At 44.8% G+C, this 14,085-nt stretch overlaps 1 protein-coding gene across 1 annotated transcript in view; it reads left to right on the forward strand.

Annotated features, from left to right (window-relative positions):
- Nucleotides 1-7,005: 7,005 nt before the first annotated feature.
- Nucleotides 7,006-14,085, forward strand: part of STK24 (serine/threonine kinase 24) — a 70,419-nt gene continuing 63,339 nt past the window's right edge. The window contains exon 1 of the mRNA XM_075590817.1: nucleotides 7,006-7,376. Within this exon, the coding sequence (XP_075446932.1) occupies nucleotides 7,335-7,376 (42 nt within the window). The 5' untranslated portion in view covers nucleotides 7,006-7,334. The remainder of the gene's footprint in view (nucleotides 7,377-14,085) is intronic.

Raw genomic sequence — 14,085 nt, forward strand, 5'->3', positions numbered from 1 at the left:
ACAAAAGGTCAGCATTGCGGTCAAGTCTCCCTGCCCTAGGCTGGACATGAAAGGGAAAGGTTGAAAGAGAGGTACCACCAGGTGACTCTGGAGTTTGTGTCCTTCATACTGTGAAGCCTCTTAGGGGGAGCATGGTCTGTTTCCAGGGTAAACATAGACCCCAGGAGATAGTACCCGAGGGCCAGCACTGCCAATTTTACCACCAAGCACTCCTCTATTACTAAGTGTGCCTATTCCCTTTCCAACAGCTTTCTACTCGTGTAGAGAATAGGAAACTCTTACACACTTATTTCTTGGCACAAGTTTGGCCCCTAAATCCACTTCTGAGGCATCAGTCTGGAGAATGAAGTGTTTATCAGAATCTGGATTCTGCAACACTGGTTCCGAACAAAGTACTTTCTTCCCTCCCTGAAAAGTCTCCTCACACTGGGTTGTCCACTGGGTGCTAATTGGGTACAAATTTTCTACAATACCCTGCCAAGCCCAAAAAAGCTCTCAATTGTTTCTTTGTTGTTGGCACTGGACAATCCACGAATGCCTATACCTAGCTACGTAAAGGTTTCATTTACCTATTGCCAAATGTATAGCTTACAGTAGATACTATGGGGGCTATGCACAAAATTACTATTATCCAGATATGGATAGTAGTGCATTTGCCCATTTTAAATAAACATTAAGCAGCATAAATAAAGTAAATAAATCTTGCTCTCACCCCTGCCAGGCTGCCACGATGAAGGCCGTCCTCATCCTCATCACCGTCCATGTCCTCCATTGCTACAAACAATACAGAACACTAAAAAAAGACAATCTAATGTCCCCTAACCCCTTAATCACCTTAGTGGTTAGTAACCGTTATAGTAATTAAGGGGTTAACCCAGCCTCCCCCACTACCCATCCGGTAGGCCTAAACACCCATCCTTGGGGATAATACCCCCTTCACCCACCCCCGCTGCCCACAATAAAAACAATACACACAACAGCTCTACTTTCCACCTCCTAGGCCCCCAATAAACCATTACAATATTTAATAAACAACAATACGCAACCCACCCACCCTGTGCCCCCACATAAAACCATTATTTATTTTTTTACACACAGGATTAATACCACAGGCCAACGGGGTCCCCACGGGTGTCCGCAGGCCCCACAGTGCACCCCAGGGGGTTCCCATGGGTGTCCGGGTGCCCTCGGTGGTCCCCGTTAGGCTCCGTGGGCCTTCAGGTAGTCCCTGCAGGTGCCTGGGGGTCCCCAGGTCATCCCTATGGGTGTCTGGGGGCCCGCGTGTGGTCCCTGCAGGTCCCCAGGGCCCCACAACTGTGGGGCCCCCAGTTCTTCCCTGCAGGTGTCCGTGGGTCCTCAGGTGGTCCCTGTGGGCATCTGGGGGTTTTCAGGTGGTCCCCGTGGGCGCCGGGTGGTCCCCATGGTGCCCGCTGGCCTGCAGTACCATTCCTATATTTAAAAAAATAAAACATGGCCTACATTTCAATAAATACACCCCCCCCCCCCACACCAAAACACATACAGTACAGTAATGGGCAAAGTAACTATTATCCAGATATGAATCCAGAGATTATCCCATTATTAAACACAACATTAGCCATGAAGAATAAATAGAGCAAATAAAAACCGTTCTACTTACCCCTGCCAATGTGAAGGACGTCCTCGTCAGCTTACTGCAGGTCCATGTCCTCCGCTGCCAGAAAGAATACATAGCAAAATACATTCTAATGGCCCCTAGCCCCTTAATCACCTTAGTGGTTAATAACCGCGAAAGTAATTAAGTGGTTAACACACCCTCTGCCACTACCCAACTAGGAGGCCTAACCACCCTCCCCAAGCAACTACCTCCCCTTCACCCATTCATTGGTACAGTGGGTACATCATGCCCATATAATATGGGCATCATTTACCACTATAGTAAGAAATGGGGAAGGATTAAAAAAACAGGCCCAAATAAAAAATATTCCATAGCCAAATCAAACAGGTCACGGTCACGTGACGCGGGAGCTTTAAAAGCACAGGGGATGCCGGCACCCCATAACGGGGCCACTATCTCATGATGTAGGGTGTCCAAGGCTGAAACCAACGCGGTTAAGCTCACGAGACCACCTGCACATGTACACTATTATTAAAATGTATACGCAGCGTCTAAATGCAGTTATTACAGGGGGCTTTTTTTTCTATCAGCAATCACACTTTACAAGTTTAAGCACGATAGCGGGGGCGAAGCTCAGGTGATCGGGAATATTTTTGCTCAGCTGAGCAAAAAATTTCCAATCGGGCGCAAAAGCTTAATTCTTAGTGCATAGCCCCCTTGGTCTTGTTTTTCCCAATTGAGCATTTTGCTGGATTGGCAGTTAGGCCTTATTCCCCCAGGGATCTTAACACTACTCCTACTTTCCCTAAATGTGATCCCCAGTCTGTGGAGTAGATGACTACGTCCTCAACGTAGATCGCCACGTATTTGTTATGGGGTAACAACACCTGAGCCATAAGTCTGTGGAAGGTAGTGGGAACACCGTGTAGCCGAAAAGGCATGGTACAAAAATGGAACTCGAAAGGAATGGCAAAAGCATTTTCTTCCTGTGACTTTTTTGTTAAAGGGATCTGACAATACCCATTGGTCAAATCTAATATTGTGAAATAATTGGCCTTCCCTAGCCTCTCCAACAATTCCTTAACTCTGAGCATGGAGTATGCTTTGAATTTATAAATTGCATTTACTTTCTTACAATCGATTAAAAAAATCTTGTAACCCCATCAGGTTTAGGAACTAATACAATGTGGCTACACCAGTCACTCTGTGACCTTCATACCACACCTAATTTGACCATGTTTTCTATTTCTGCTTTTACTACTTCCCTTAACTTTTCAGGAATACCACAAGGTCTTTATTTCACTTTCTTACCTGGTTCAGTTGCAACATGGTTTTCCCTGGCAACAGAAAGAACACATCAGAAAATTGTTTAACTAAGGAAATATTCTTCCCTAGTTGGACACTCTCCCAATTTAGCACATGGTCTGCCTGTGGCCCCAAATCTAACTCCTTATCTTACTGCAATAGACAGATTTTCTTGAGTCTTCCAGGGCTTCAAAAGATTTATAGGATAAACCTGTTTTTCTTTTCTTTTTGATAGTCCATAGGCCATACTTTTCCAGTTATTTCAAAGGGGCCTTGACATTTTGCCAGTATCTTCTGCTCTGTAGTCTGAAGGAGTACAGTAGTACCCTATCTCCTGGCTGAAATTTTCTTGTGCTTCTTCTAGATTTTCCTGTGCAAATACCCCTAGACTATTTAACATTTTCGTTGGCGATGTTTAGTAATTGCAGCAACTCCCGGATGAGGTTGCTTTCAAAGTCCAGCCCTTGATCCGAGTGTAAGCGATTGGGTAGCCCGTAATATATGAAGTACCATTCCCACAGGATCTTAGCCACCGTGATGGCCTTCTGGTCTTTGGTGGGGAAGGCTTGGGCGTAGCGAGTGTAGTGGTCCGTGATTACAAGTACATTCCCGATGCCTCTGGCATCTGGCTCAATACATTACAGAATGGGAATTCAAGCTGCTGACGCGAGTCGAGTTAGGGTTGGAGGGTGCCCCAAGTCATTCCCTGCACGCTACCTTGGGGGAGAGTGTGAGTTTACTGTATCCCCTTTGTGTTGTTTGTTGCTTGGAGATAAAATGTGTCAGGACCACATGGTCCGTGCCCGCACCTTCCTACCTGCCGGTGCCAGCGTCCCATCATGGCAGCCTGCGCGGCTGCATTCCTCGCTCCTCCGCCATCCATCGGCGCGCTGCCTCCGCCTTCCGGGAGCACGCAGCGGGTCCCGTCCTCGTGCACACCTCGGCGCCACGCTCCAGCCCCGGGTTCGCGTGCGGCATGCACCATTTAAAGGAACCAGCACCTGCAATACTGCCTGGACTAATCTCAGATGGGATACACCTGAGCTTCACCCTGCCTCAGCCTATCACAGGTCTACCTATGTCTGAGCCCTCCTCCCTTCTCTCCCTGATTGGTTCTCCTCTGTATATTAGTCTCATTCACCCTTTGGTAGTTGCTGAGCATAGACCTTTCTATGCACGGTGCTCAATTGCAGCCTGAGTACCGGTCTACGTTATTCCGAATAACTGTTGTAACACTGCTAGTACCTGACCCGTCTCTTCTTGTTCCACTGAACCTTGGCTTGGCTAACGGACTTCTACGCTCTCTACTCCACGAACTCGGCTACTCTACGCTCTCCAATCCTCGACTACGGCTTACGGATCTCGACCATTCTACGCTCTCCAATCCCGGACCATAGGCAAGTACCCGCTACCCTCTCCACAACATCACTCAACAGGGCTGGTATCATCTGTTACCTTGTAATCACTTTATCACTGCACCACTGTTTACTTTCATTTAGTTTGTGCTGTTTAAACACTTACTCTACTTACTTTGGCTTATTGCAGTTGGGAAACTGCTAGTGTTTTTGGCTGCACCTGAATATACTTTAAGGGAATTTACATTATATTGCACTTTAAATATTTGTATAATTGTCACTTATCACCAGTTATAAGTTTACGCCTTATATCTGTAACCCTGTTCCCCTCCACCCAATCGCAAATAGGGTCTATTACGGGGAAAACTATGCTGGTTACTTGGAGTGGTGTGGTGCATACCTGCTGATAAAGTAGGCCTGAGTATCCTGCATGTTAGGTGATGTCAAGACAGACTTCTGGGGTATAACCTGACTCGTACTCATGGTGACAACGCCTCCATCTCTTGCAGCCCCCAGGATAAAGGGAGAAATCCCTGCTTGAGTCTCTTTCTCCTTCTTCCTTATAGATTTCAGTCTCAGGCAAGAAGTATATTAAACAGGATCACTTTATTCTTTATGTGCACGGCACAGCAATCAATCAGCAGCTTTAGGGTGTGCAGCCTCAGGATATCCCTGGACCTACACTCCCAGCCAGCGGGCACCAGGAGCAGGTCAGCTCTTTCCTTACTCTCTGGTAGAGTAAGGGGAACAGTCTCCCACCGCTCGCCAAGGGAGCCCTGCACACTGATCAAGGATAGACTTTGCCTCTCTCAAGGTAGAGGCAGACTGCTAGATTGAGGAAGTGCAACCTCTTAAGTACAGATCCAGCAGGAACCAGCCCCTTGCCCCTGATTGGACACCAGGCCTGATTACACTACCTTCTCTGTGACTCACTGAGCTGCAGAGGTGTGGGGAAAACCCACGATTACTCCTGGAAACCTGCCCTTACCAGGGATAACTGCCAGAAGGAGGGCAGACTGATAGCCGAAACCAGCCAGAGCTACATATCCTTTTCACTTCTACACCAAATATAGCAACAAACGTCTCTTTAATACCTTGACGGTACGGCTAACCAGTGTAGCTTTGATAAAGGTAGGCGAAACGGTGAGGTATTAAAGACAAGTTTGTTGCTAAGCCCCAAAGCAGTGCAATTGGCTGGAAACGCCCATTCAAGTCAATGGCAGTTTCCGGCCAATCGTGAAGCGATCAGCTGCTTCGGAGCTCATAGAATAAGCCTCTGTGATTTGGAACTGACTGAGGCACAGCACCCACATCATCCCTGTGCAATGCTTCCTACTAGTTCCCCACATTCATACCTCCTCTTCAGTACTTTTCACACCTGTGATACTTTCTCCAACAACAAAGTAAATGTATTCGTCATTGAATAAAATGGTAGAGTAGTAGTACTGTTTTTGAACCCAACTAAGTATAATTGTGATAAACAAGGAGTCACACATGGGGTTTTACCCCAAATATGCCACCAATTTATAATGCAAGAAGGGAAGCAATGGGAAGTTAAGAGTTTTGTTATGGGTGGGAATTATAGAAGAACTTGCTAGCTTGCAGTACTGTGGAATGTCACACAGGCAGAGGAGCAAAGCATTGCTGGCCTCTTTTGTAAGACATGATTTTAGTAAATACTGTAGGACAGTGGGAGTTTGGATCTTGTATGTGTGCAAGAGAGCAAGGGAGTTAGGCTACGGCCACGCTGCCGCTGACCATGCGGTGTTCGGTGAGGTTACTTCTAACAATTTAAATTTAGACGTCCCCGCTCAAGCTGTGCGTGTGGGCTCGTGCGCAGGCACACACGCTCACCCACGCTTGGCGCTTACATAAACAAACAAAATGACTTTGAAACGCGCTCAGCTTGCCTGCAACGTGCCCCCTCCCCCCCGCGCGCACTTGTGAAATAGCAAGGACACCCGGCGCTCATGCTTGGAGAGCTGGTGACATAACCGCTCTCCAAGCATGAACGCTGTCAGCGCCAGCGTGGCCGCAGCCTTATGGTCTATGAATTTAAACAAAGTCGGGCACAGACGCCTGAGGGTGACAAACCGCCAGGTATAGACTCAATCAATTCAGATTGGTCAGTTCTCATCTTGTATCTAGCAATGTGTTGGAATAGGTGTCACCTAAAGTGAAGCAAAATGTTGGAGAGACGGCACTGAAGTTATGAAATGTATTTTCTAAAAAAAAATAACAGGAGCTAAGGTGATGCACATTGGGAAAAAAGAGGCACAGGAGAAACTCTGCTCGAGCTGCTTTTCCAGGCCAGAGGAGCTGCAAACAGACAATTCTGCAGTATATCCCCACAGACGTCAGTGGCGATTTTCGGCTAAAAAAAAGGTCAGGAACATCCACTTCTGAGTGTATACTATTTACCGCAATATCCTTTTTACTGAGATACAATTAGGGATATATCTCCCTACTTTCTACTGATTAACATGGATTGAGAGAACTTTTTTTGAAGAAGAAGAAAGTACTAAAAGCAAAAACCATAGTTTAAGATAGGTGTCAGGGGATCTCCCTGTTACATAGTAAGCTATGGTTAGTATGGATGATTTTGTTACAACAGCCCCAACTAATTTGCAGAAGTGCTACTGTCAATGCACTGACAATTTTCATTGCCTCTGCTCAAACACACTTTGCAGGAGGAGCTGTGGGAGGAGGAGGAGGGTAGGTGGGTGGTTATTGTTTTTTTTTTTTTCTTCTTCTTGTTTCCTGGTCTAGTTTTGCTGTAAACGAGGAAATACAAGAGAAAGATCACCTTGTGGTTGCTAAAACCTGGCACTGCTGGTTCTTTTGTTGTTGTTGTTTGTATTTAATAATTCCTCTGCAGCCGGAAATCATCATAATCTTAATAAAGCAAATCTCTTTCCTGCTGCCAAACTCTCCCAGTGTTTGTGCATCTGTCTGGCTGCAAATCTCTCCTCCTCCTGGGCCCGGGCTGACAGACAGAGTGGAAGCCCGGGGTGTGGGAGGTGTCCTCGGCTTGCAGTGGATCTCAGGGCCGGGGCTGTGTTGCGGGATCCAGGCTCATGGCTCACTCCCCGATACAGACTGGCCTGCCTGGGATGCAGGTAAGATCTGCCTCTCTCCTTCACCATGCACAGCAGCTCGTGGCCAATTTAAAGCCCCTTGGCTGTCAGAGGGGCCAGCAACGCAACGCATTGCTCCTCTGGCAGCCAAGGGGGGCTTTATTGACTTCAAGATCACCCTGCTGAGAAACATAAAGCACCATATCAGGCCCTATATATACTGTATGTATTGCATTTCTCTTTGATGACCCAATATAGGTCTGTCCCATGCTACAGATCTGCCCCTGCCTTCAATATCCCCAAGATTGTAGTTTTTGTTTTATTAGGAATAGGTCGCCCCCTGTTCCATATATCTGACATGGGCTACATTAGTTGTAATATGCGATTTGTTACTATACTGTAAGTGCTGTTCCTGGTCATCTAGACTTGGCCTTGGCTTGTTGTAATGTAACTGCAGTGTGTGTATCTATGTGTAATTATTCATGTATGTTAGGGGTTATTCCTGACCCGTAGCCAATATAATCTCAGATGTATCAATGCTGATCTTCAAAGTAACCAAACTCTTGTCCCCTTCCCCCCTCCCTTTTTTAATTATAATACAGGAGTAATTACTGTATGAAAACCAAAGGGTGTCATTTGCCTCCTTCCTGGAAATCCGTACTATGTAATATGTTTACACCCTTCCTTTGATGGGTCAGGGGAGATTTGCATGGTCACTGAAATGTTTACACTACTCTCCTTGTTGCAGAAAATTGACATTTGTAAACGTTGTATAGTGATGCAGGGTATCTCTGTACATTTCCATAGCACAGCTCCTGTTAGAGACTAGAACTATTGATGTCAAAATCTGGATTGTACACACAGACCATTCCCGTATTGCATACATTTAACAATGAGAATTACCAACCCTACTGCTTATTGCTGTCAAGTATTTATGGTTAGAAGTGTGCAACAGCAGCACTGTATGTTATGTTTTATTATTTTAATAGTTAAGAAATGTATGTGTGTGAATATTGTGTGTGTGTGTGTCAATGATTTTTTATTTATTTTTTATCATCAAGACCTGTGTGTTTACCAACTAACCTTATAACTGTCATGGTGTGTGAGATATAATAATATATATATAATATATATCTCTCACACACCATGACAGTTATAAGGTTAGTTGGTAAACTCTCAGGTCTTGATGATAAAAAATAAATAAAAAATCATTGATACTTTGGTCCTCACTTGGACCTGTCATCAAGATAATCTATGTGTGTGTGTGTGTGTGTATATGTATATGTAAGTATGTATATATATATATATACACGTATGTGTATATGTATGTGTGTGTGTATATATATATATATATATATATATATATATATATATATATATATATATGCAAATACAACTGTATGCTCTGTATATATATATATATATATATATATATATATATATATATATATATATATATATATATGCAACTGGATATATATATATATATATATATATATATATGCAGATGGCACACACATAAACTGGAAAAAGGTGCTTGTCCCATACAGGTAATGTATAGATAGGTTCCTTACCGAGTAAATCCAGGATCCCAAGATCACAAGGCAAGAAGGAGACAGCACACTCAGGAGGTACAAAAAAAGCGTGTATTCAGTAGAAAAACTGGCACATAAACCCGACGTTTCGGTCCTTGGCACAGGACCTTTCTCAAGGGAGTCAAGGGACCGAAACGTCGGGTTTATGTGCCAGTTTTTCTACTGAATACACACTTTTTTTGTACCTCCTGAGTGTGCTGTCTCCTTCTTGCCTTGTGATCTTGGGATCCTGGATTTAGTCGGTAAGGAACCTATCTATATATGTATGTATGTGTGTGTATATGTGTGTGTATATGTGTTAAAACGTTCATTACTGTATATGTCAGCATTGAAGGAGGGTAACGGACCCCTGGAAACAAATGTGTTGATTTTCTGTTAAGGCTGCAACCTTTTTATCACCTGCCTCAATGTAAACATGCTGCAGTTATTGGGAATGTTGGAAAGCGTTAACAGTGTCATTTTTTACATATATTCATTTGTTATTATATATAAAAATACCCAGGTGTGAAGGCTATATCAGGTATACCAAAACAGGCCGTAGTCAGTGAGGGGAAACCTCGTCAGCAAGAGACAGTGATTGTCGGAGAAATCACCTGGAAGTTGGTTATGTGCGGCCTTAAACCCCTGTAACTGCCAGAGGCGCTTTACCAGGCGTTGCTGGCCTGTTTGGCACCAAAATGGTTAAAATAGCGATAACACAAAGTATGTTTATCCTTCAGTTAAACGGGTTGGGTAATAAGTCTCTTGGTATCTGTCAAACGAGGTCAGTTATGTTAACTCCTTCTCTGCTGGTAGGTCAGTCTGCATTCTTCCTGCCAGTGTCAGGCCTGCTGCAGATGGGGTGAGTGGCTTCCTGGCTTGCATGGTGGACATGCAGGGCTCGATCTGCTAAACCTGAAGCAACCTGTTTGGCAGGCAATTATGTATTGACCAGTTTAATAGCAGGTGCATGCTGGGGAGATAATAGCAGCCCATTTAGTAGATTGCCAGGTTATATACACGTGTCATACATACTCGGGAACTTATGTAAGGTGGATTCAACAGTAAATGCAGCTCTTGTTTAGATAATGTACCCATCCAAGTTTAATTGCTCCCAAGTTTGTAATGCTACAAGGGCGGCACTGCCACTGGTTCAGATAATTGGCTGAATAAGTAACCTGCCCACTATAAGAGAGTGAAGGATGGGCAGATAAATTAACGTTCTCATATTAATAGTTTCAGGGGTTCAGCACCTGACCACTCGTAACAGCAGCAGCAGCATTATTGTAACTTGTATATCCCACTTGCAGTGCTACCTACGAGACTATCTAAAAACGGGCAAATCCCACTGCAGATTTGGGTGTGGGCTTTATATTTTTAAGCTGTAGTTAACAAGAAAGACAAATACCCTTTTCTTAAGAATTGCTGGTATAGCGACATTAGGCTTGAGCTGAAGTCTTTTTCCTTTTTTCCTGCGGGAACTGTATCACATTTGAGTTTAAAATAAATAACGAATTTTCCGGGCCAGGTCTTATTGCAGAGACCCTAAACCAGGAAGCGATGGAGTCAGGGTTTTTAATAAATTGGTGTGAATGAAAGTTATTCATTTACAGTCTTTGTCCTTCAGTGACTGCTATTAGACAGAAAAAGCAATAACGCTTTTGAAAGCATTTGGATTAATGCCACACATGTTTACACAGCTGTAAAAAGAAACCATTCACGAAGATTATTCTAAATCTCCTTTCATAATTTTACCGTTTTAGTACAGAGGCACAAAATGTGAACATTTAGAGACCTAGAAATTGATGGGAGGTAAGGGTAGGGTTGCTAAACGTCCCCGTAGATGTGGGATTGTCCCTTATTTCATTGACTTGTCCCGTTGTCCCGGGAAGGTCAGTCGGGACGCATAATTGTCCTATAATTGTCCTTTAGTGTCTCAAACGCACTATTTTAGAGTAAAAATCACTGTAATTAACTCATAAAAAAGTAATAGATTTCTACTTGTGTGTAATACCGTATTTCCTCGATTCTAAGACGCACCTTTTTTCCTATCTTCACATGTCTGAAATCAGGAGGCGTCTTAGAATTGATGTTTTAAAACAAACAAGGCTGCAAGGGGACGCTGCTGGAGTACCGGGCGGGAAGCCGGAGCCGCCGCAGCGGGGAGGGCTGCGGAGTTACCCACAGCTGGTAGAGGGAGGAGGTGATTAACGTTAGCCCTGAACAGCTCGATGTAGCAGAGACCATGCTTCCTAGTCACTCTACAAATTGTCCTGTTCGAACCTCCCACCAACACTGACCTCGCTCCTTCTCAACCATCCGAGGAAGTAGCCATGCCCCCTCTTGTGATTGGCCCGTTCTGCCATCCAACTTGCTTCTGATTGGCTGAGTAGAAGGTTGCTGTTTTTTGGCGAAAATTGTTATTGCCGTATTTCTTTGATTGGAAGTGCTAAATCAATGGTGCACCTTGCAATCAAGGAAATACGGTAGTTACCTTTTTTAATATATGTCGCCTTACTAAATTATTAAAAGAATAAAGTTAGGACACTGCCTGGTCATATCATAATACCATGACTCCCACCCCTATAGGTGCAACTTTGTCTCCCACCACTACTTGTTAGTTCAGTGCACGTCTTTCCCCGCCCTGCCAAGCCATCGTACATGAACACGAGCGGCTGGCAAGTGTACTGCCGCTCATGCGTAATGGGCAATTGCCGTTCATGCATGTGTAATCGGCCTCCACTTTCGCGCAAGCGCAAAATTGGTTCCGGGTAAAATATGGTCACCCTAATTATGACGTCACATTTTCATACTGAATTTCGACATCCCGTGTTATAAAAACTTAAATGTGGCAACCCTATGTAAGGGCTGTTTGGGACTTCTAGTCTGTCCATTTTTCTCACCGGATTTATAAAAGTAAAAAAAAAATCCAATTACTTTTTATTAGAATAATTCTCCTTAATAAATTTGATGCTGTTTTCTGCCCCAGATTTGCAATACATTTTCAACTTGGAAGATTCTGATTTCCCTTTGTGTTGTAATATGACAAACAACAATGACTCTCAACAGGTGCATTCATAATGATTATTATTGCCAAACCCATCCTATGCAGCGTCTCATAAATGTGTCACGTAGGTATGCTTTCCAAAGTAATGACATTTTAACTATTTTGTTACCTTTTATGTATTAGACTGTTTTATTGCAAGAAAAGGTGGATGTCATTTGTGTAAATGTCTGATCTAGTAACTAGGCAGGTGGTTTCTCCCCAAAATACTTGACACAATGGAGAAAGGTGCGATGCTCTGGAGAGACACACACACCTCTCACTTTTCACCTTTCTCTGCTCCATGCTGTTTCTGATTCTCCTTCGCCCCACCCCCAGGCTCCTGACACCTCCTCCTGATTGGCTGCATTACCCAGCAGCAGCCAATCAGGAAGGAGGAAGCTGCCCAACCCCTGACAACTGCCCTGACCTCTCCCTGCTCAGAGAAATCCCGTAGCCATTCAAGTATGTCTGGTCACTATGGCCAGAGAGATAATACCGGTCACATACATGCCCATTGTCACGGGAGACCAGGCACTTTTTACCTTTCTGGGATCATTCACTAGGCAAAACAAGGTAGTGGAATAAAATTAGGTTTATTCGGGTAAACCCGCGTACACACAATGAAATACAAAATACAGACGAAATACACACTTATTGGGGTTCTGGGGGTGAAAACTAGTCTCAAATAGGTGCAGGGCGCCTGCTTCAGCAAAGGCTTACCTTGTTCGTTCCACGTCACTGGACTAAGCCTGGAACAAGTAATATTGGTCCTCAGCTAGACTAGGCTTCCCTGACGCCTCAATGCCTAGTGCTTTGCTATTGTGAGCAAAGCACCTTGGAAAGCCTTTCGGCGCTTCACTGGACCAAGTCTCTGTCTCTCTCTGTCTCTCTCTGTCTCTCTCTGTCTGTCTCTGTCTGTCTCTGTCTGTCTCTGTCTGTCTCTGTCTGTCTCTCTGTCTCTCTGTGGGCAGTCCCTTACATAGACCTCGGTGTCCTATGTCTAACATGGAACAGACTAGCGGCCAATCAGAGCGTGGGAACTTTTCCCAACAGCCAATCAGAATGGGGGCTCATCTGGCTGCTGATGTCAGAGGAAGGTGCGTGCCAAGCCGGCTTGAAAAACCGAGTGGGCGGGAAATATGAATCAGCCAATGGGAAACGCGTCCACAAGCAGCATCTTCCCCCAGCTTATTCACATTTCACCCGCTGGGCAGGCTCCACCAGGTCTGGCAGTCACACAGGGGCCCCAGTGGGGTGCCCACTGTTCTCTGGACCTGCATTTAGCCTTTCCCCGCTCATCAAACAGTTCTCTCACCTCTTGACATACTTCCTACTTTGAACTTCAATGTCTATGCAGACATCCTGGCACCTATGTAAATGCCCAGGCTGACTGCATAGACACTCATACATACTGTATCAAACATTAAGACCTACAGTATAAAACATTAGAAAACATACTTGAATAAAGTATAAACCTTGGGGAACCTTATAACTGTTGGGGAAATGGGTCTGTGATACTTGGGCTCGAAAACCAGGATTGTGGGGGACACGAGAGCCCCGGTGTAATTCACCTCGCGTACCCGCAAATCATACCTGCACATCGGGGAGAATTACTGGACCTCCGTTAACTTTGTCCCCCGAACTCCTGCAAACAAAAGGAATTCATTTCGACCCAAATATCCCACCTATAACTTACACTCCCGAAGTTTCATGTCTCTAGGACACCGGGAACAAGAAAAACCTCAAAACATTCACTTTTTTTACTCTGCTTTAACATTGGGCTGGAAATACCACTTGGTCCCTAGAACATGGTCGCAGAGCACAGATTTCTCAGTCTGTAAAGGGACATGCGCCAACCTGGCACCTCTGCCTCTTTGCATACTGTGCCCACCCACTGCCCAGGCTCCACAGAGTCTGGGATCTGGCAAATGGTGGCCGGATAGCTTTGTGTTAGCCCAGGATGTGGGTACTCAGGCAGAACTGCAGTACTCCTCCTGTTCTAACACCTTGGCATCTCTGAGGCTTTCAAGTCAGGACTCCGCACAGACACAGAGGGACCAAGCTTGGTAGCCACCTGGTCCCCTGGAATCCAGGACTTGGAAATCCCACAGTTCATGTACATGTTATCAAT

The sequence above is a fragment of the Ascaphus truei genome, chromosome 3 (assembly GCF_040206685.1).
Source record: "Ascaphus truei isolate aAscTru1 chromosome 3, aAscTru1.hap1, whole genome shotgun sequence".
In the NCBI taxonomy this organism is placed as follows: Eukaryota; Metazoa; Chordata; class Amphibia; order Anura; family Ascaphidae; genus Ascaphus; species Ascaphus truei.